At 43.2% G+C, this 25,071-nt stretch overlaps 1 protein-coding gene across 2 annotated transcripts in view; it reads right to left on the bottom strand.

The window, feature by feature from the left end:
* The window catches only part of usp53b (ubiquitin specific peptidase 53b), a 43,614-nt gene that overhangs the window by 13,707 nt on the left and 4,836 nt on the right, over positions 1-25,071 (bottom strand). The window contains exons 2-11 of one of the 2 annotated variants that reach the window (XM_060916015.1): positions 11,515-12,036; positions 11,207-11,299; positions 10,927-11,061; positions 10,084-10,194; positions 9,505-9,587; positions 7,572-7,677; positions 5,816-5,962; positions 5,029-5,178; positions 4,586-4,754; positions 111-194 (exon numbers count right to left, since the gene is read on the bottom strand). In XM_060916015.1, coding sequence (XP_060771998.1) covers positions 111-194; positions 4,586-4,754; positions 5,029-5,178; positions 5,816-5,962; positions 7,572-7,677; positions 9,505-9,587; positions 10,084-10,194; positions 10,927-11,061; positions 11,207-11,299; positions 11,515-11,697 — 1,261 coding nt within the window. In that variant the 5' untranslated portion in view covers positions 11,698-12,036. The remainder of the gene's footprint in view (positions 1-110; positions 195-4,585; positions 4,755-5,028; positions 5,179-5,815; positions 5,963-7,571; positions 7,678-9,504; positions 9,588-10,083; positions 10,195-10,926; positions 11,062-11,206; positions 11,300-11,514; positions 12,037-25,071) is intronic. The other variant, XM_060916016.1, reaches the window with a different exon arrangement.

Genomic DNA, 25,071 nt, shown 5'->3' with positions numbered 1-25,071 from the left:
TATGTTGTAATGTTTAAAGCACAGAAAGAGACCACACACAGCACGTGTTGATGAAGCCGAAGTGTGATTTATTCTGGCGCGCACGCGCGCGCGTGCGTGTGGTGTCTTACATCGGCTGGCTGACTGCAGTGTGTGTTTGTGATTATTGCGCAGTGACGCTGCAGCTTCCCTCCCTCCGTCCAGTCTCCTTGGCCCTGAGATCGTGACGTCGCCGACACACACAGCACAAGAGAAAAGAAAGTGAATTCAATTAAAAACACCAAACATTTTACACAACATTCAACACATGAATTAATAATAATAATCCTTCCCACATCATGTGGTGCATACGGCAGTGCCAATCGCCGTTTCCGTAGCCCTCGGCCTCTCGCCTATTACATAGCTAGGGTTACAGTGGGGGGCTAGTCCTCTGGTAACCGCAATAGTTTGACTCCCCATTTGTATCTGTATTGCAGCGTGCCTTGCCAGATGGCAGTAGGTACTATATTTATGATGGTCTTTGGTATGACCCAACCATGAGTAAAACTCACAATCGAGAGGCGGACACGCTAACCACTAGGCCAACTCTCAGTTGTTAATAATAATAATAATAATTTTTATTTATTTATTTTTAATGTTTTAAACTAATTGAGGAATAATTTTTGTTTTTATCTTAAAGTAAGTAATGCACTGACTATTAAAAATTTTATATAATTGTGTTTATTTAAAAAAAAAAAAAATAATAATAATCGCATGGTTCAATATTTTGTGATTTGTCTCTATGTCTCTGTGTTTGTGTGGAAGTGTTCAGTTTGATGTGAATAAACTGGACCTGTGAAGTAAAATGATAAATATAGCTGTGAGCGGCGAACATCAGAAGTACAGGAGTCACAAACAAGGAAGTCAACTCGAAGTGCTTTAACATCAACAGCATCAGTGGTCAGGTACAATCACACAGTTTACAACCTTTAGCAGTTCTGAAGATACTGCAATGTTTCTGTTATAGTGCCCCCGATGGACAGAATGTCACAGTTTGATGTGCTTCCAGGGAATGTGATGTTGATTAAAGGAGAACTGAAGGCAAATTTTTTATTATTAAAATTCTATTTATCTCATTTTATTAAATATAGGAATGCATTTTTGATCGCTATTTTGTCACTGCTACAGCAAGTTATGAGTGTTTGAAATATGCTCTGTAATATATCAGTCCATATGTCAAAGCAATGGCTGTAAACGAGATTCGTTGAGACCTGTGCGAGACGTAACGTACAGTGGAAATCAAAGTGACCAACAACTGCCAACATTGTCAAAAGACGCGCGTGCCCTCTTTCGAATGCTGACGTAATCAAGCCGAAAGTTTTGTTTGTTTTGACAGCGATCAGGAAAGTTTGAAAAAAAGGAGGCAGTAATTGTCATTTAAACTCGTTTTTGTGCAATATTTCATTTGGAAAACAGTTCATTTGGTGGAATAAATGTGACACAATATGCCGAGTACGTGTTTTGCACCTAGTTGTGGTTTGGCTGACACTTCATGTTTCAAAGTCTCACACAAGTCTCGTGAAGATTGCGCGGATAAGCGACGCCTTGCCAATATGAGTCACGATATAAGGTTACTAAAACCGAAAATGTACTTGAATAACACATTAATTAAGAAATAAAGCAAGTTTAAAAATGACTTCAGTTCTCCTTTAAATGTATTACGTTTCATGAAATTTGAACTTTTACATCACAACATACTCACCATAGACTCAATCGAAGTTACACCTTTATATTAAATTATACTGGCACATAACTCTGAAACAGTTTGATGAATCAAGATACTTTTTTTTTTTTTTACAACTTTTTATCAGCATGGTCTGTAGATGATGTACACCATCATGCAAATCAGACAAACGGTTTAGGACAAGCTTGAAAAAAATATATATTTTTACAAATATCGACTGCTGAAATTTGATCAGCTCTCGGCGGCCATTTTTGTTGACTGAGCCAATTGGTACGATACAACATATTAGTTAATGTGGGCTACTCGAAGGTTGATTGGATTGATTATTTTTTTTTAATGTGTTAAAACTGACATGCATATTATGTCAGATAAGTGAAAAGTGTGTGTGTTTCATATATATTGTACATTTTGCTAGGATTTACTGATATAGTGTGTCATCTAATATATAACGAGACAGAAGAGGGTGAAGCTGTTACACTCAGAGGGCATCTGAGGACGACAAAAGCAGAAAAAAATGTTGATGAAAGTGCTGGCACATGAAGGCAGATCAGAACCGACTGCCAGCTTTTGGCTCAGCAGAAAAAGTGCAGAGAGCTCAGCAAGCGGAACAGCGAGATTAGCAAAAAGTCCAGTAATGAGCTGCCATTACACATCCACCTGAAACGCTCGAGTCTCATCATGACAGATCTGAACATCCTTCTAAAAAGCTCTCAAGGTTTAAATATTATAAATATTACAAACTCTGTCGAGTAGAAGAGGTGAGAACAGAACTACTGAACATTCAGTGATACATCCAGAAAACCCTTCTGAAACATTTCTGAAAACAAAGCTGGTGTTGAAAGTGCAGAATACGATCAGCACACACCCCTAGAGCATGATTTTGCATCTCACCATATCACAATAGCATTACAGACAGCTCTGTGGTGAAAAGACCGAGGAAGGAAGGTAGATATTTCAGCATGAAGTAAACCAGAAAGAGGAAGATTTTTCTATAATTCTGTTTCTAAACATCACAAACTGCACATTGGTTTAACACAAAGGTTAAACAGAGTCTGAGCACTGTTCCAGCGAGCTCATGAAGACGGCAGTGTGTCCCTCATCCTCACCCACACTCATCCTCACCCTCACATGCACCCTCATCGTCATCCTCTCATCCTCACCCTCATGCTCATCCTCACCTTCATCCTCACATGCATCCTCAACCTCCTGAAACACAGACACTAACAATCAATATTAATTCAGCTGAATCTATAAACTCAGCAACTGTTCAACACTGTATTCAACCCTCAACACTCAATCCTGTGTTTATACTTGTCATTCACCATATTTATCTTCATAAAATCCTCATTCACTCAATACATCTGAAATTCCATTCAAATACTAATTACATTAACGATTTTAAAAATACGGCGCTGTGATGGAGATAAGCCGATGTTGCGTTCGTTTGATCGTCTTTCTACATGTCCAGTCATGGTGCAGCAAGGTGACTGGAGCTGCAGTGGTACAGAAGTGTTCTTACTGCTGTATTTGAAGAACGCCACCTTGTGCTTTGTAGTAAAACCCCAATCAAACTATTCAATCAAATTATTCATTCATTCATTAAGGCAGCTAATTACAGGGCTGCCAGATTGGGCTAGATTGTTTTATAGCAAATGATTAGAATGAAATCAAAGTGCAAGTGCAGACAGTGCATGTGATGTACAGAGAGGGAAGATATGGAGTGAGAAATGTCCGTACATGAGAAATGCGTGGCTCCAGGGTGATCTTGTTTCATGCAAAAGTGTCCCCCATTTTCCTGTGCTGAATGTTTTGGGTTAGTTTCAGGTATTTGCATGGTTTTTGAAATGTAGTGTGGCGACCCCTGCTGTTGAGGCAACAGCTTCCTGATGAGACTTTGGTTTGTGGGCTGGGTTTGGTGATCAGGGGCACCTGGGCTCGGTGCCCTGAGATTATAAATACCCATGATTGATTTATTCTCGCTCTCTCTCCTCTCTCCAGCAGATGTCCCGTGAGGTGATGTGGCGGCCGTAGTGTTTCTTTATTTTCAGTTTATGCACGTGACAACACACATTCATTACTTTTTACACACACATGCACACCCTACACTACTGATAATACTGATGTCCATATTCTATGTTTGTTCTATTTTTTGTTGTTGCATGTGAAATCAATAAACGTATTAAACCTTCTAAAATCAGTGCAACTCCGGTCTTGTCATGGCCCAAAGAGCCAGGTTGTGACAAATGAGGGCTCGTCCGGGATTGGTTGATAATTTGTTGAATCATTGGGTGTATAGATTTTTTGTGATAGGTGTTTAAGTTTACGTGCTGATCAGCTAATGACAGTCTGGTGTGCGTTTGGTTCGGTGGTGACCGCCGTTTTGTCTCCATGTTACCGGAAGTTTGGGGGATCGTGCTGGATTTTGAAGGTTTAGCGTCTGTGGAAGCATTTAGATTTGCTTTTGGAGGGTTTTTTTTTCTTGCTTTTCTCTTTTGGCGGAGGCGGTTGTGTGTAGTTTAAGGAGAAGGTAAGTGTTGCCGCCCCGATATGCTGTGCTTGGAGTTTCCCTGTTAGGCTGTAGTGGCGTTTCCCTTTTGGGTTACGTTGGGTTTTTTTTCTTTGTGTAGTGTTGTGGCATGTGGTTCGTGTCAACTGTCTATGGATGGTTGTCTCGGGAGCACGTCCTTGGGATGTTTCCGAAACCTGGAAACCCTGTTTACCGATATTATCTCTGCTGTGTCGCTGGTGATGGGACACACACCCATAGCATGGAATACAGTTTCACTGTTTACTCAAAGCTCTCATTAGACAGTCAAAATAACCCAAGTGATAATAAACATCATAAAGATGTAATTCTTGGTTAATGGCTGATCGGCTGATTACCTGGCCCCTCCCCGTTGAGGGCAGGTTTGTACTGGGAGCACATGGTGGTCTGTCGAGGGGCATCTTCGTTGGACACTGCGCTGCCATCCGGGTTAGCATAGAACAGCAGAAGCGGCTGAAAATGTCCTCGGATACACTTAGACGCAACGTCCTTCCATTTAGAGCCAATCTGAACACAACCCAACACAATGTTCTCAGAAATCTGAGTCAGTAAACACTGAAAAACGACCAACAGTGGAGTAATTGTACAGACTGGAATCACTGAGTACATTTCAGTTTTATAGTTAGAATAAAAATAATTAGCAAATTGTATGTAAACAGAAAATTCAGATTTTTATATGAGAATTTTTCAAACAGCAAACTAACAATATCGTAAATAAATGCAGCTCTTACAATAGAGATTCTAAAGTTAACAATAAACAAACAAATATAAATGAGAAGACCTCTTTCACCGTGGCGTCGTCGAAAAACACCCATTTAGAAGACTTGCTGTGGTAGGCGAAGGCGAGGTAATGGTGGTTGGAGTAGCAGATCATTCCCACCAGGTGAAGCTCTCGCTTCTTCGCATTTTCATCAGTGACTCTGTAGAAAAGCTGGAATAGAAATATTACCAACAGAGTGATGAGTTCCACACAGGTCTTTATTGTGTCCTGAAAATATCCTCATTTTATATAAAAATACTGCAGAAATGTCTGAACACACTAAACATGTGACTAGAACAACGTTATAAAATAATCTCATCTCATCTCATTATCTCTAGCCGCTTTATCCTGTTCTACAGGGTCGCAGGCAAGCTGGAGCCCATCCCAGCTGACTACGGGCGAAAGGCGGGGTACACCCTGGACAAGTCGCCAGGTCATCACAGGGCTGACACATAGACACAGACAACCATTTACACTCACATTCACACCTACGGTCAATTTAGAGTCGTTATAAAATAATATCTCTAAAATAAACTGCAGCTTTTACCAGAGCAGAAATGTGGAGGCGTGTGAGAGTTAAGTTCATTATTGGAATAACGGATAAGTGCAAGAGAGAAGTTTTGTCCGGAACTTCTATGACCAACTACTGGCATGTTTTTGGGAGGTGGGAGGAAACCAGAGAACCCAGAGGAAACCCATACAGACATGGGGAGAATATGAGACAGAGAGAGTTCAGAAGCCTGGAGCTGTGGTAGAGGTTAAACTCATCTGAATTCTGATTGGTGGACAGGATGGTGTGTGTCCTGACCCCTGACAGGTTGAGGTGAGGGCCGAGAGAGCGGATCACGTCCTCGGTGAGATCCGACTGTTCGGCGTCCCACACGAAGCCGATGGTGACGATCTCAGGACAGTTCATTAACACACGGCGGATCTTGATGCTCTGCCCGCAGTTACTCTGTGGATCAAAAGGAAAGGTGAGACCACACCCTGCAGGAGCACCGAATAAAATTCACACTACGACAGGTCGAGACATCACTCTTCATTATTACACCGTTTTCCTCCATAAAATAATCTACGGATTATAAATTACAGAGAAAACCTCTGCTGATATGTTGAACATGTATACTGTGAGTTTTACAGAATGTTTTATAGTAGAGTCAAGTAAAGGAATTAAAAATGAAAGTGTGACTTACAGAAATTTGACCTTATTATGACCTTGGAAATGTCAAAGAATTCATTATTCTATTTTGAGGAGCTGAGAGTCCTGACAGACAGTGTGTGGTTTATAGTTCATCAGATAAAAGTCATTAATTCACTTCTGTGTGTCTGTACATGTTTAAAAAAAAAAGTGTGTATAAAAATGTGTGTATTTAAAAATCTTTTTTATATAAATAAAACGTGCATGTATAAACAGTATGAGTTGATGTTGCAGTGAAATCCACAGACACGTGCTGAAACATCCTCAGAAACACGTGTCGTCCCCCGGAGAGCTACAGTAAATATAGACTGTCACATGACCCACTGTTATATCATCACTGGCGCAGAGTCGAGGCTCAAGCCTGAATCAGCAGATACACACACACACACACTCCCCCCACCCCCCGTGTGTGTGTGTGTGTGTGTGTGTGTGTGTGTGTGTGTGTGTGTGTGTGTGTGTGTGAGTCTTAAAGAACGTGACTGTGTTCTTGCTCCATTAATTTATCTTCTGTTCTGAAGATTCCACAGCAGGATTAAGGCTCAGGAACAGACGTGTGCTCAGTATTTTAGCATTTCATGCATTTGTAGTTTATAGTGTGTATAGTTAAGTATTAAAAAAAAAAAAAATCTTTCTGCTCATACAAGAATCCTGATCTCTCATGTCCATGAACTTCCGTCTTTTTACAGAACATAAATGTGGCACGACTGCGTTAAAGTCAGTTCACCTTTACAGTCACACTGCGCATTTAAAAACAAGTGTTGGACAAATCAAAACCAAATAATCAAAATCAAACAATTCTAAACAGCAAATCAATAAATATAAATAAATAGCATATGAAATAATAGAATCAGAAAAGACTCAAACACCTAGGAGAATAAATAAGTCTTTCATCTGGGGGATATTATTAATAACAAAAGTGTAAACTCTTCAATCATTTCGCTCGTTCAGTTTGTTAAGGTCACTGGAGTTTGCTGTAAGAAACAGCATTTTCATTTCCTGAAAGTCGAGGTGCAGTCACACGTTCCAGCAGCAGCACAGCTGCTTTCTGAAAGGGCAGAGCTTCGCATCACAGCTCATCCAATCCCAAAAAGATGAAATGTTAGTTTTATCCACATGCAGCCCTGAGATTTACACCAAACTTCCAAAACAGACTGTAAATTATTCCATGGTTAAAGACGTGACAGTGGATGAGCTACATGACAAAGTCAGGTGAAGAAGTGACTTCAGGTTTGGGACTTGTGTTTTTCTCAATCCCTAAAATTTTACATACTTTGAAGACTGTAGAATTTAATAGTTTGACATTTTAGCGTTGTAAAGTGATGTGAGTGAAGTATAAATATTGACTTTAAAGTAATATTTGACATACAGGGCAGTTGCGCAGATCTCCGATGGTGTTCGCTGCCTGCAGCAGTTCACTGAACATATCAGAGCGCAATCTGTCCGTCCTCTCCAACACACGCTCCACCTGCTGACTACCACACACACACACACACACACACACACCACAAGTGATGTACATGTAAACTTATGAACTGTTCATAGTAATTTATTTCATTTTGTCCAAAACCTAACAGTATTTTTATCATTAATTGTTTAATCTTTTCCACAAACTACAAAGGTTTCAGTTATTTCCTGAGCAAGCTTGCAAAAATAGAACAAACCTAGTTTAATATTTCTCTGATTTGATTTACAATATCAGGAAAATGGTTCCTTCATAACTCTTGGGGTAAGAGTTAAGGGTTCTTAACTCTTAAGCAGATTGTACTGTAATTAGGATCCTTGTTGAAAAGGAAAGCCTCTGTGGGCAAACTGAAGAACCGTTAATGGTTCTAAGCAGAACCTGCTTTAAAAGATAATGATGTATATGAAGTAGCAAAGACACAGTGCAAAAAAAGAATTGTAAAACTTTTGTTTTATTTTTTTCAACCCTCAGCTAAAATATGAAGCAGTAAAGTTCCACTACAGTCAGGGTTGGTTTGGGTTCTGTACTGACGTGTGCAGAGATGGACAGTAATTAAGTACACTTACTTGAGTACTGTACTTAAGTACACTTTTTGAGTATCTGTACTTTATTATTTTTTTGGAAACTTATGATTAACTTCACAACATTTGAAAGACAAATATTGTACTTTTTACTCCACTACATTTCTGTCAAGGTCCTCGTTACTCGTTATTATGAAGCAGCTTCGAAAGTGGATGCTTTTTTCTTTTTTTTTATCTAAAACGTGATTGGTTTTTTCGCAGGTGACACTGAGACAGCCTATCAGTAATCACTAGGGTCACGTCACATCCATAGACTGGATAAAATCAAGATCAATGATTTCTCAGCAGCATTATTTAACATGATCAGTTGATGGCAGAATGGAAGGAGGCGGTTCTTCTGGGGAATGCACACACTCATGGCCATACCAAGAACCCATGTTTCAGTTTTCTGAAAGGATTAAAGATTCGTTTCATTTTAAATGTTTGCTTTGTTTACCTAAAACGAACCACATCAAGGCCTACAAAAGCTTGCCATCCAACCTGCAGAAGCGTATTGAGGTATATAAACGTTTTATTCCAAGAGAAAGCTTGCAGTGAAGTTGTCTGTGCTTTTAGAGCTATGTAGCGATAACGTTGCAATAGCTATACAGTCTGATTAGTCAAATGACTTTCTATGGATTTGCCCACCAAGTTGCCGTAGCCTTGTCCACGGCTAACATTAACACATAGCTAGTTAACTTGGACACTGTTAGTTAGCATGTAAATACGGAGTTACGCTAACATGAATAATGGTAACTTATCTGAAGTCCTTTCAGAAATATGTTTTAGCACATTCTTACCAAATAAACAATGTGGAAATCTTTCTTTTCTAGTAACGTTGGCTACCCAATATGACTGAGTTTGAAAATAGTTTGCTAGCATGTCAGATGGAGCTTCATTGACTAGCTAGCTTACCGTTAAGCCACCATGATGCACAGCATACATTCATTTTGAGAATTCACAAAATAATCCAGTCGGTTTCTTCAGAGGCATGAGGTATTATAAGCGTTGTGGCAATAATACAACAATGCGTTGACAAAAAATTTATTTTTAATACTTAAGTATTTTTTAAAACAAGTACTTCAGTACTTTAACTTAAGTAAAGAATTTGACTGGACAACTTTCACTTGTATCGGAGTAACATTTGACCAGTGGGATCTGTACTTTGACTTAAGTAATGAAGTTGGGGACTTTGTCCACCTCTGAAAGTGTGTGTGCTGTAAATACAGTGTTCAGGAGTTCAGACAGCAGGATGCTACAGTGGATCAAGAGCTCACCAGAGGGCCGTAGTGGACACGTAGTGCACTAACTCTGTGAAGGGCAGAGGATCCAGCGATGCTCCACAACTCCGACACACAAACTGCAGAGTGAGAACGGGACAGTCAGCTCTCTGTTTCACTGACGCTGAACCAACACCGCTAATGACCTGTGTGTGCTAAAACACGTCCCTTCAGCTGCCAATAAAGTCTGCTTTAAAATCTGTTCAACAACAACAATAATATTTTTTAAATTAATGTATCTATTTCATGTTTAAATTTCAGCTCAGTCGTTTCCCTGGGACTATGGCTGATTGTAACACCCAAAATGGTTGGTACATTTTCACCAAGTTTGGAACCTTGGTGAATAAAAACAAAAGTGGAACTCTTCTCATTCTGTCAACTTCACATTTGTCCAATCGGCACCTTTCAATACAAAAAGCTCCACCCCTCGCAGTTCCTGGTCTGCAGAAAAGCACAGATTCAGTAACAGGAGCTAAAAAGGTTCACAAAACTGTTCCTGAAAGTGTTCCTGGAAAGGCTCCTGTGGAAACTCAACTTTTGTCGTGCACCCTTTGCACCACAGGTATGATGTTGTACCTGTTCATACAGAGTCATGGAGAACTTCTGGTGTGTGATGCAGGACCTGGAGGTACAAGTTTCACCCGAGTCACACACCAAGTGCAGATGAATCCTCTCCAGAATGTTTTCCTGTCTCATGCAGCATGGAGAGGGGAGAGGAAAGATAATGCTGTTATATAAGTGGATCACAAGGAGAAACCATGTTCGACTTCAAGCAGAATAATAGAGCGGAAAGAGTTCATGATAAAATCTGAGTGCTTGCATCAATAATCGGAAATAAAGTCAGTTCTTTGAAGTTCTTATCTTCTGAAAATTGTTCTACTTGGAACAGTTTCTGACGAGGAAATATTCTATGTAAAGCTTCCTTCAGAGGAAAAAACAAAAACAAAGAACTGTTCAAAATTTTCCAAAGGTGTGTATTTATAACATTTACAAATACTGTATATAATTATAAGAGTTACTTTTATTTGAAATGGTGAAAATTAAAGGTAAAAATTACGAAGTGGGTGTGAAGTAACTGCACTGCCCGAACTGGTTTATAAATACATATATCCAACACCATTCCACTTCGGAATGTGAAATCTTTGTAGAAGAAACTACACTCCGAGTTACTTGTTTCTGATTTGGCCTTGTCTGTACTTGTGATAGAATATTAACAGGAGAATTAAACCCATGTTAGAGAAATGTGATTTAAAATAAAAAGCAGAAAGATAAAGCATATATATATATATATATATATATATATATATATATATATATATATGTGTGTGTGTGTGTGTGTGTGTGTGTGTGTGTGTGTGTGTATTTATATGATTAGTGATGTGAAAGGAGTGAATTTATTGTGGGATAAACGTGACGTACAAAACATTCGGCAGCGTCGTCCATGAGGCCGAGCTGGAAACGCTGCTCGTCTTTAAAGGTCTCGGCCAGCGCGTGACGCAGAGAGTCTGAGGGCAGCACTCGCTCTCGACTCTGCTGGAACTGACTGAAGATACTCTGCAGGGACCAGAAGGAAATCAAGAACAATTAAACATTATATTAATTTTAAAAAAAGCAACCAGGTCGAGCTCAAATAAACCAAACTACAACACGTGGACAGAATCTAACCCCAATACAAGGCCAGATGTGTTTACACGCTGACCTTTAAAGCGCAGAAGATGCAGGCGTCCCCGAGGCAGAAATGAGCTGAGAGATGTCTCAGACTCCTCCTGAAGATGTCCAACTGCCAGAGAACCTACAGGAACAAACTGACCCAGCTGGAGAACTATAGCCTTCTACACAAACGTTGTTGGTTGTTAGCACAGAATAGAAACAGTGAGATCTGGTGCTAGCATTTAGCTTGATTGGGCAACATATAATATAAAGAAGTATAATACTGCATTTTAACTGTTTTTATTGTTTCTCTGATCATGTTATCCAGCGTTTCTCCCAGCGTTCTCCAGCACTCACCTGCACAGCACTGTTGAGGAAGCAGCTGTTCTGGCCAGGTTCATTGAGCAGACCCTTGGTGAGAGCCAGTGAGAGCATGCTTCCTGGCTGATACGATCTCCCCAAGCCTGGACCTGCGACACCTCCTGTACCAGCGCCAAAGCCACCGCTCCCTGGCTTCCTGAACAGCTTGACCCATGCCATGGGGCGCGAGTTGTCCTCGCTCCAAAGGTCAGAATGAGTCACTTATTTAAAAAACAACAAGGGCACGATATCCATCTCAGGAACACACGTAGCTGCCTAGAGGATGAGGCAATCCCACAATGCTCTGCAGGGGGTCTGAATTAGTAGCTAGTTTTTGTGGAGGTCCAGAATTTGAGGCAAAACCATTAGGATGGGGAAAGTGTGAAAGTTTATAGAGCTTCTAGCCCCATGCAGAAGCGAGGGAAAACATCTCGCCTAGCCACAGGTTGTGTTTGCAAATTCTGCAGCTTGGACAAAGGACGTTCTGAGAAAGATCTTTTTTTTGAAAGAACCATGGCACTGGAATGAAAAAGGAAAATTTTTCCATCAGACGATGGAACAAAATCAGTTACCAACCAAGGTACTCCAGATACAATCAAATCAGGTCAGTGACCACCCCAGCCACAACATAAAGGTCTCAAAGCACTGGACCAGAACATCACCCAACAAAGGATGACCTACTGACTGTGAGTGACACAGAGATAGAGGGATAAATGAGAAGAAAATCATTGATAAACGGAGTGCCACCTCAATCAACTGTTTAGCAAAATAATGTGTGACCCAAACCCAGTTACAGGACACCTCACATTTCTGAGGGTATCTGCACTTTTCCCCCGTCATCTCTCAAGCTCTCAGGATCAATACGCCATAAAACATTTGCTGAGCGGCTGGATATTTTTGCTGTTTCAGCTCAAGTTGAGACACAGGACCAGTTCCAAACACTGCATCACACTTGCCCTCAACTATCAGCTCACTTTCAGTGGAGAAACACAGATTCCTGATCTTCTTAACTCCTGTTTATCGTAGCAACTAAGGAAATTGTTCCTTGATGGTTCTCTGAATGGTTAATGGTTCTGTCTGTCTTCTGTAGTTTTCTTCCAGTCATCATCTGTTACAGGGTTCAATATAGAACCTTCAAGGTTCCTTCCAGTGAGAACCTTTTTTTTTTGAATATTACAGAATCTCAAATACCTTCTCTTTCAAGTACACTCTTACAAAAGTTCCATCTACACCTAAAGGTATGAATTCAGTGTGTGAAGCCCAGATTTTTCAAATTAATCTCAAAATACTCTTTCCATAAAGCCTGTCTGCAGATCTGTATTAACTATATACTGCTTCAGTCTGAGGTTCTATACACAGAAAGCAGGAGTTAAACTCAGAACCACAGCTGATCTGAGAAGAACAACTTCAACACATCAGGATTTCAGATGAAAAATCAAACGGGGAGAATATTATTGAGAACATTCTGTCTTTTTCTTGTACTTACTGTGAGGTTTGCAAATGTGTTATGTAGCTTTGTATTTTTTTTTTAAATGTTGTTTTCAGATGTTACAGATAAAAAAACCAAATCACAAAAATGAATGACAGAACAATAAAAAAAAGTAATGAGAAATTAAATAATTTAAAAAAAAAAAATTCAGTCCACCTTTCTGGAAAGCTAATGGAAAGTTCTTCAATTTGTCCAAAAGAAACACTTACTGGAAAATTATATACACACTTAGAAAAAGGGTTCCTCATGGGTTCCTCATCAGGGGTAGGTTTCCCAAAAGCCTCTTAACATTAAGGCCCTGTCCACACGGCAACGGATTCAGGTGACTCCGATACAATTGCTTATCGTTTAGGCCTGGCGTCCACACGGCACCGGCGTTTTGGGTGCCCAAAACGCAATCTTTTTGAGAACGGGTTCCAGAGTGGAAAGATCTGGCAACGTTGCCGTTGTGAAGTCGTCTGGATGAGTAGAACAGATTTGTTTACGATGATGTCACAACCACATGACTGTGAGTGCCTCACGCCGGGTAGAAGTGTAACGAACTCGATGCGAGTTGTCAACAAATCCTATAACTTGGTTCATGAAACGCGCTTACAAAATATTTTCACTGTGAATATTTATTGTGTAATGGTGCAAAGTGAGAGAGAGAGAGAGAGAGAGAGAGAGAGAGAGAGACTCTGCCCTTAGGGCAGAGTCAATCCCGCCAGCAAAAATAGGGAAAAAAAAGGAGCGATCTCACCTCTTCAGATGATGGTTTAAGTCCTACAATACATTCCTCAAAAAGGGCGTAGAAGAGCAAATTAATCCATCAACGTGTAGCATTCAATTTATTCCGGACCATTAAAGACGCCGCCTTCCGCGTAGAATCATACGTCATCCTCGCCGCCATATTGGATAGGTCAAAGCGGAGAATAAAGATTCATGTGCTGCGTTTAACTGCACCAACAGGTTTACTGTCCAAACAAGATCACATGGGATTACCTTTCACAGGTGAGAAACAACAAATTAATCCATCAACGTGTAGCATTCAATTTATTCCGGACCATTAAAGACGCCGCCTTCCGCGTAGAATCATACGTCATCCTCGCCGCCATATTGGATAGGTCAAAGCGGAGAATAAAGATTAGCTGCGTTTAACTGTACCAACAGGTTTGCCATCCAAACGAGATCACATGGGATTACCTTTCACAGGTGAGACTGGAAAAATACTTTTCATTGTATTTGGTCATTATAATGTAATTTTACGAACAGATTTTCCTGACTTTGTGGCTAATATGAAGTCTCGCGCATAATAGTTTATGCGCATGCGTCCTTACTTCTTCTATTGTTCTGGTGTCTCCGAAGGGACCGTCTTACAGCGCCCCTAGAGGTGTGGCATGTGTATTGCATCGTTTTCAGCAAGCGTTGCGTTGCCAAATGGACCTGATATTTTACTGATTGTTGCCCATTTGGACGCGATATATTTTTAAATAACATCTCGTTGCCGTTGTCGTGTGGATGTAGCCTAAGAGCAGCTTAACTAGGAGAGAGAATGTTCATTGTGATGCTCGCACTACCATTTAATGATGATCTTTGTGCTACGATGCTTTTGGGAAACCCACCCCCACGTTAGTTCCCCTGAGGATAGTTAGAGGTTCTAGGATTCTAGATTTAATCTATTTTTCCAAGTGTCTCGGATGAAACGTGAATTCTAGTTGTCATGGGTTCTCTGAATTGTGGTCAGCAAGAACCCTGAAGATCTTTAAGAACCATTATGAAAATTCAGAAAAACATTTTCATCTTCCAGAGGATTTTTCCAGAAGAACAAGTAATAATTCAAACACCCCTTGAGAGTCATCAAATAAGAAGAGCACACACACTTACAAGAAAATGTCAAATCAAGAACCCATAATCGTTCTTCTGTGAGGTTCTTCTCAGTAAAGTCTACACCTGAATTTTTCAGAAAGAGAAAGGGTTCCAGGTAAAATACTTTTATGAAAACAGGGACCCTTTAACCCTTAAAGAACCTTTGAAGCGTGAATTATGAACTGCTATCTAGTTGTTCTTTTCATTTTCTTTGATTTTCTTTCACCATTACCATGGTTACTGTGTGGACAACATCAGCATGTTATTTTTATAAAAAAATAATGAAGCTGAAACAGTAATGAGTTTCTTTCAGGAAAGTGTCAGATATGATATTCGCTTTATTTTGGAGAACCGTATACGATACTTTAAACCAGGATATAATTTATCAGTGAAATGATCCAGAATAGAGACAGCAGTCCGAACACTCGGCCCTCGGGTCAGTGATGGTGGAGAACCTCGGTGCCGCAGTGTCGCAGTACATTACTGTTAAAATCACACTCTGGAATATGGCCACAAGCACAGCATGGGTTCCACAGGCTGTAGATCCTCAGGACGGAAACGCAGTTTATTTCATTTTTATCTTTTATTGTGACTTTGACACGTTTTAGCAACGATTTTGTGTATTTTCTCTCAAAACACAGCTGTTGATTTTTTTTTCAAAAATGATGAGTGAGTTTTGATGGACTTCACTCCCCTTCATCATGGCTTTATAAAACCTTTATTCAAATTTCAAACAAAGTATGAAAAACGCCAGAGATCGGCCGCTTTCTTTATAGCACTAGAAACAACGTTTCTAAACCAATTGCTATAAACCAATGGCCACATTGGTTTCTAAACCAATTGCTCTTTATATAGATTTATCCTGTAAAGCTAATTAACATTCTTAATCACAATTATCACCAAATGTGTTCATGTGGATTAAACCTAATTTAAAAAAAAATAATGTATGAATTAATACAAATGCAATTAATAATAATCATCATCATCATCATCATCATCATCATTATCTCTAGCCGCTTTATCCTTCTACAGGGTCGCAGGCGAGCTGGAGCCTATCCCAGCTGACTACGGGCGAAAGGCGGGGTACACCCTGGACAAGTCACCAGGTCATCACAGGGCTGACACATAGACACAGACAACCATTCACACTCACATTCACACCTACGGTCAATTTAGAGTCACCAGTTAACCTAACCTGCATGTCTTTGGACTGTGGGGGAAACCGGAGCACCCGGAGGAAACCCACGCGGACACGGGGAGAACATGCAAACTCCACACAGAAAGGCCCTCGCCGGCCCCGGGGCTCGAACCCAGGACCTTCTTGCTGTGAGGCGACAGCGCTAACCACTACACAACCGTGCCGCCCGCAATTAATAATAATAATAATAATAATTATATCCAAAACAAGAAGTAGTACACATTTTATGTAAGCTGTAAAATTTGATATGGAGCTTTGACATTTTGCAGTGTTGATTTCACACAGAGCGTCATGTACACATTCTACACATGGCCAAGCTCAGAGAGACTGCAGAGTACAGGGTTGCCAGATTCAACCTTTCACCTTTTTCCCATAAAGGCATTTTCAATTTCACTCTCATTCTAACAGTTTAAATATTTACAGCCTCAAATCAGAATAAGTTGGGATGGTATATTGAAATTAAAATTTACCACTTTATAATGTTTCCATTCTTTCTCACAACACTGAAAAGATGCTTAGGGACTGAAGACACCAAGTGATGAAGCGTTTCAGGTGTTATTTTGCCCCATTCTTCCTGCAAACAGGTCTTAAGGTGTGCAACAGTACGGGGTCGTCACGGTCATATTTTTCATTTCTAAATTCTTCACACATTCTCCATCAAGGACGGAGGGGACACACCCTCCTCTTCCACAGCCATGCCTTTGTAATGTGTGCAGAATGTGGTTTTGCATTGTCTTGTTGAAATCTCCCTGGAAAAGACGTCATCTTGAAGGCAGCATATGTTGCTCCAAAATCTCAGTGTACTTTTCTGTATTAATGCTTCATCACAGAAGTGTAAGTTACCTTTGCCATGGGGAAGTGACACAACCCCATACCATGACACACCCTGGCTTTTGGACTTGTTGCTGGTAACAGTCTGGATGGTCCTTTTCCTCTTTGGTCTGGAGCACATGGCCATTTTTCCAGGTCTTTTTCTTCAAAAAAAGACCTGGAATACTGATTCATTTGACCACAATACACGTTTACACTGTGTGATGGTCCATCCCAGATGCCTCCAAACCCAGAGAAGTCAACAGCGCTTCAGGACACAGTTAACATAAGGCTTCTTTTCTGCACAGTAAAGTTTTAACTAGCATTTGTGGAGATGTAACTCTGTATTGTAGAGTTTGACAAAGGTTTGCCAAAGTAATCCCAAGCCCATGTGGTTCTATCAGCTACAGATGAATGATGGTTCTTGATGCAGTGCCATCTGAGGGATCAGCGATCATGGGTGTTCAGCTTAGGCTTGAGCCCTTTTGCTTGCTTGACTCATCTGATGCCTTGAGAAAAAGGTGAAACCATGATGAAATTGGAACGCCAAAAATTCTTATCAGTCATTGCGGTTTTCATTTCGCTGACTGTGGGAATGGCTGGTGATCAAGGGCTTTAACCATGGAGCTGTAAGTGGACTTCATCATGTTTTTTTTTCTATTAGCTCTGGATAGACCGGTGATATGCGGTGCACCACACCCGCAAATAGCAGTAGTTACCTAACTGAACTGGGAGACTCTGACAGTTGACCACAATGGTTTTTCCCCTCAGCGTCATGTGCCATCCACCATTGTCTCTTAATGAGATTCCGCTGAAGTGCACATCCACCTTGCTGCATCCCAAGGCTGAACCAGAGCCCTGTTAGCCAGTCTGAGTTCAACATCAGCCTGCCCGCCATGGGTGGCCCTACCAGACTACTTGACAATATTCTCCCTGTCATCCACAAGACAGGCCTGAGCAGGGGAAAAGTCTTTCATCTGATGGTATAGCCTGATGAGGCAATCCTGGGCTGTTGCCACTCTCACACGAGCTATGACGAGGGGTTGGATTTTGAGAGAACCCTTTTAAGCACCAGAATTCCTCCAGATTCCTTGAATGGTTTAATGATATTATGCACTGTAGAGGGTGAAAGATCCAAATCCCTTCCCATCTCTATTTGAGGAACTTTATTTTCAAACATTTCAATAATTTTTTCATGCACTTGTTGACAAACTGGAGATCCTCAGCCCATCTTTGCTCCTCAAAGACTAGAACTTTCCTGGATACTGATTTTGTATGCAATCATGATTACAGTCACCTGTTGACGTCACCTTCTTTCAAATCACATCATTATTTAAATGTTTTAGCTCATTACTAGCCTTAATCAGCCCCATTCCAACTTTTTCTGATTTGGGGTTGTATATTTCAAGATTTGTTTTGGCCAGAGGACGGGGAAGAATTAAAGATCAGTGGAATATCTGTGAAAGATCTAAGCCATCATGTGATTAGAAATGGAGAAGTGATCATTTTATCCAATCTGGCAACCTGGACAGAGAAAGTAGTGCTGACAGATCAGTTTAGAGCTGTGTCAAAGTTTACGCTCATACACACATCCTGTAGCACTCAGCTCAACACTCACAAACACACACAGTGCAGCTCGACACACACACACACACACAGTGGCCCAACACTCCCACACTGTGGCTCAACACCCAGGCACACACACACACACACACACTGTGGCTCATCACTCATGCATACACACTGGCTCAACACTCGTGCACACACACACACAGTAGCTCAACACCCCCACACTGCGGGTCAGAACTCGCATGCTGCAGTTCAACACTTGCGCGTGTGGACACACACACACAGACTGTGGCTCAACACTTGCACACACGTGCACACACAGAGCGGCACAGAACTCACACACAGCAGCTCAACACTAACTCACAAACACACTGTGGCTCGACACACACACACACACTGTGGCTCAACACTCACACACTGCAGCTCAGAACTCGCACGCTGCAGGTCAACACTCGTGCGCGCACAAGCACACACATACAGTGGCTCAACACTTGTGCACACACACAGTGGCTCAACACTCCCACACTGTGGCTCAGAACTCGCACGCTGCAGCTCAACACTCACGTGCGTGCGCACACACACACACACACACACACACACACACTGGCTCAACACACCCACACACATACACACTGGCACAGAACTCGCACACAGCAGCTCAACACTCACTCACAAACACACACTGCGGTTCAACACTAACACACTGTGGCTCAGAACTCACAGCAACTAAACACAGCAGCTCAACACTATCGTGCGCGCGCGCGCACACACACACACCGGCTCAACACTCCCACACTGTGGCTCAACACTAACACACTGCAGCTCAACACTCGCATGCACGTGCATGCGCGCGCACACACACTCACACACACTGTGGCTCAACACTCCCACACTCGTGCGCACACACACTGTGGCTCAACACTCCCACACTCGTGCACACACACACTGTGGCTCAACACTAACACACTGCGGCACAGAACTCACACACAGCAGCTCAACACACAAACAGTATAGCTCAATACTCACACACTGCAGTTAAACACTTACACACTCACACTGCAGCTCAACACTCACAAACACCCACACACTGAAGCTCAACACCCACACATGCACTCACTGCAGCTCAACGCACTCACTGCAGCTCGTGTGTGAGTGTTGAGCCACGGTGTATGAGTCTTGAGCTGCAGTGTGGTAGTCTTGAGCTGCAGTGGCTCAACACTCCTGCACTGCGGCTCAAAACTCGTGCGCACACACACACACACACACACTCAACACTAACACACTGCAGCACAGAACTCACACACAGCAGGTCAACACTTGCGCGTGCACACACACTTGCACGCTGCAGCTCAACACTCACACACATACACACACACACATACACACACAGCGGCTCAACACTAACACACTGTGGCACAGAACTCGCACACAGCAGCATAAACACACACACACACACTGCAGCTCAACACTCACATACTGCAGGTCAATACTCACACAGTGCGGCGAAACACTCAAGTGAGGCTCATGTGTGAGCATTGAGCCGCTGTGTGTGTGTGTGTGTGTGTGTGTGTGTACACAAGTGTTGAGTCGCAGCGTGGGAGTGTTGAGCCACAGTGCGTGTGTGTGTGTATACACGAGTGTTGAGCCGCAGTGTGGGAGTGTTGAGCCACAGTGTGTGTGTGTACACGAGTGTTGAGCCACAGTGTGGGAGTATTGAACCACAGTGTGTGTGTGTACATGAGTGTTGAGCCACAGTATGTGAGTGTTGAGCCACAGTGTGTGTGTGTGTACACGAGTGTTGAGCCGCAGTATGGGAGTGTTGAACCACAGTGTGCGCGCGCGCATGTGTACGAGTGTTGAACCGCAGTGTGTGTGTGCGCGAGAGTGTTGAGCCGCAGTGTGCAAGTGTGTCTTGAGCCGCAGTGTGAGAGTTCTGAGCCGCAGTGTGAGAGTGCGTGTTGAGCTTCACTGTATCAGTGTTGAGCTGTAATATGTGTGTGTGTGTGTGTGTGAGTGAGTGAGAGGGTTCTGAGCTACAGTGTGCGAGTGTTGAGCTGCTGTGTGCGCGTGTACAAGTGTTGAACCGCAGCGTGTGCGTGCGCGAGTGTTGAGCCCCAATGTGCGAGTTCTGAACTGCAGTGTGGGAGTGTTGAGCCAGTGTGTGTGTGCGCATGAATGTTGAGCCACAGTGTGCGAGTGTTGAGCTGCAGAGTGCGAGTGTGTGTTTGCAGCTCAACACTGTCAGTGTGGTAGTGTTGAGCTGCAAACACACATTCGCACACTGCGGCTCAACACTCGCGCGCGCGCGCACACACTGCGGCTCAACACTCGCACACACACACAGCGGCTTAACACTCGCACGCGCACATGCGCACTGCGGCTCAACACTCGCACACTGCGGCTCAACACTCACACACACACAGCGGCTCGACATTCACACACACACTGCGGCTCAACACTCACAAACACACACACTGCAGCTCAACACTCACAAACACACACACTGCAGCTCAACACTCACAAACACACACACTGCAGCTCAACACTCACAAACACACACACACACTGCAGCTCAACACTCACAAACACACACACACACACTGCAGCTCAACACTCACAAACACACACACACACACTGCAGCTCAACACTCACAAACACACACACACACACTGCAGCTCAACACTCACAAACACACACACACACTGCAGCTCAACACTCACAAACACACACACACTGCAGCTCAACACTCACAAACACACACACACTGCAGCTCAACACTCACAAACACACACACACTGCAGCTCAACACTCACAAACACACACACACTGCAGCTCAACACTCACAAACACACACACTGCAGCTCAACACTCACACACACACACACTGCAGCTCAACACTCACACACACTGCAGCTCAACACTCACACACACACACACACTGCAGCTCAACACTCACACACACACACACACTGCAGCTCAACACTCACAAACACACACACACTGCAGCTCAACACTCACAAACACACACACACTGCAGCTCAACACTCACTCACTCACACACACACTGCAGCTCAACACTCACAAACACACACACACTGCAGCTCAACACTCACAAACACACACTGCAGCTCAACACTCACAAACACACACACTGCAGCTCAACACTCACAAACACACACACTGCAGCTCAACACTCACAAACACACACACTGCAGCTCAACACTCACAAACACACACTGCAGCTCAACACTCACAAACACACACTGCAGCTCAACACTCACAAACACACACACTGCAGCTCAACACTCACAAACACACACACTGCAGCTCAACACTCACAAACACACACACACTGCAGCTCAACACTCACAAACACACACACACTGCAGCTCAACACTCACAAACACACACACACTGCAGCTCAACACTCACAAACACACACACACTGCAGCTCAACACTCACAAACACACACTGCAGCTCAACACTCACAAACACACACTGCAGCTCAACACTCACAAACACACACTGCAGCTCAACACTCACAAACACACACTGCAGCTCAACACTCACAAACACACACACTGCAGCTCAACACTCACAAACACACACACTGCAGCTCAACACTCACAAACACACACACACACTGCAGCTCAACACTCACAAACACACACACACACTGCAGCTCAACACTCACAAACACACACACACACTGCAGCTCAACACTCACAAACACACACACACACACTGCAGCTCAACACTCACAAACACACACACACACACTGCAGCTCAACACTCACAAACACACACACACTGCAGCTCAACACTCACAAACACACACACACTGCAGCTCAACACTCACAAACACACACACACTGCAGCTCAACACTCACAAACACACACACTGCAGCTCAACACTCACAAACACACACACTGCAGCTCAACACTCACACACACACACACTGCAGCTCAACACTCACACACACACACACACTGCAGCTCAACACTCACAAACACACACACACTGCAGCTCAACACTCACAAACACACACACACTGCAGCTCAACACTCACTCACTCACACACACACTGCAGCTCAACACTCACAAACACACACACACTGCAGCTCAACACTCACAAACACACACTGCAGCTCAACACTCACAAACACACACACTGCAGCTCAACACTCACAAACACACACACTGCAGCTCAACACTCACAAACACACACACTGCAGCTCAACACTCACAAACACACACTGCAGCTCAACACTCACAAACACACACACTGCAGCTCAACACTCACAAACACACACACTGCAGCTCAACACTCACAAACACACACACTGCAGCTCAACACTCACAAACACACACACTGCAGCTCAACACTCACAAACACACACACTGCAGCTCAACACTCACAAACACACACACTGCAGCTCAACACTCACAAACACACACTGCAGCTCAACACTCACAAACACACACACTGCAGCTCAACACTCAAACACACACACACACACTGCAGCTCAACACTCACAAACACACACACACACACACACTGCAGCTCAACACTCACAAACACACACACACACACTGCAGCTCAACACTCACAAACACACACACACACACTGCAGCTCAACACTCACAAACACACACACACACACTGCAGCTCAACACTCACAAACACACACACACTGCAGCTCAACACTCACAAACACACACACACTGCAGCTCAACACTCACAAACACACACACACTGCAGCTCAACACTCACAAACACACACACTGCAGCTCAACACTCACAAACACACACACTGCAGCTCAACACTCACAAACACACACACTGCAGCTCAACACTCACAAACACACACACTGCAGCTCAACACTCACAAACACACACACTGCAGCTCAACACTCACAAACACACACTGCAGCTCAACACTCACAAACACACACACTGCAGCTCAACACTCACAAACACACACACTGCAGCTCAACACTCACAAACACACACACTGCAGCTCAACACTCACAAACACACACACTGCAGCTCAACACTCACAAACACACACACTGCAGCTCAACACTCACAAACACACACACTGCAGCTCAACACTCACAAACACACACACTGCAGCTCAACACTCACAAACACACACACTGCAGCTCAACACTCACAAACACACACACTGCAGCTCAACACTCAAACACACACACACACACTGCAGCTCAACACTCACAAACACACACACACTGCAGCTCAACACTCACAAACACACACACACTGCAGCTCAACACTCACAAACACACACACACTGCAGCTCAACACTCACAAACACACACTGCAGCTCAACACTCACAAACACACACACTGCAGCTCAACACTCAAACACACACACACACACTGCAGCTCAACACTCACAAACACACACACACTGCAGCTCAACACTCACAAACACACACACACTGCAGCTCAACACTCACAAACACACACACACTGCAGCTCAACACTCACAAACACACACTGCAGCTCAACACTCACAAACACACACTGCAGCTCAACACTCACAAACACACACACTGCAGCTCAACACTCACAAACACACACACTGCAGCTCAACACTCACAAACACACACACTGCAGCTCAACACTCACAAACACACACACTGCAGCTCAACACTCACAAACACACACACTGCAGCTCAACACTCACAAACACACACACTGCAGCTCAACACTCACAAACACACACACTGCAGCTCAACACTCACAAACACACACACTGCAGCTCAACACTCACAAACACACACACTGCAGCTCAACACTCACAAACACACACTGCAGCTCAACACTCACAAACACACACACTGCAGCTCAACACTCACAAACACACACACTGCAGCTCAACACTCACAAACACACACACTGCAGCTCAACACTCACAAACACACACACTGCAGCTCAACACTCACAAACACACACACTGCAGCTCAACACTCACAAACACACACTGCAGCTCAACACTCACAAACACACACACTGCAGCTCAACACTCAAACACACACACACACACTGCAGCTCAACACTCACAAACACACACACACACACACTGCAGCTCAACACACACACACTGCAGCTCAACACACACACACTGCAGCTCAACACACACACTGCAGCTCAACACACACACACACTGCAGCTCAACACACACACACACACACACACACACACACACACACACACACACAGCAGCTCAACACTCACTCACACACACAGCAGCTCAACACTCACTCACTCACACACACAGCAGCTCAACACTCACTCACTCACACACACAGCAGCTCAACACTCACTCACTCACACACAGCAGCTCAACACTCACTCACTCACACACAGCAGCTCAACACACACACACACACACTGCAGCTCAACACTCACAAACACACTGCAGCTCAACACTCACAAACACACTGCAGCTCAACACTCACAAACACACACACCACACACACTGCAGCTCAACACTCACACACACACTGCAGCTCAACACACACACACACTGCAGCTCAACACACACACACACTGCAGCTCAACACACACACACACTGCAGCTCAACACACACACACACTGCAGCTCAACAC

This window comes from Neoarius graeffei, chromosome 3, assembly GCF_027579695.1.
Source record: "Neoarius graeffei isolate fNeoGra1 chromosome 3, fNeoGra1.pri, whole genome shotgun sequence".
Lineage (NCBI taxonomy): Eukaryota > Metazoa > Chordata > Actinopteri > Siluriformes > Ariidae > Neoarius > Neoarius graeffei.
The sequence above is the reverse complement of the archived record's forward strand: the minus strand, read 5'-3'. Positions and strand labels throughout refer to the sequence as shown.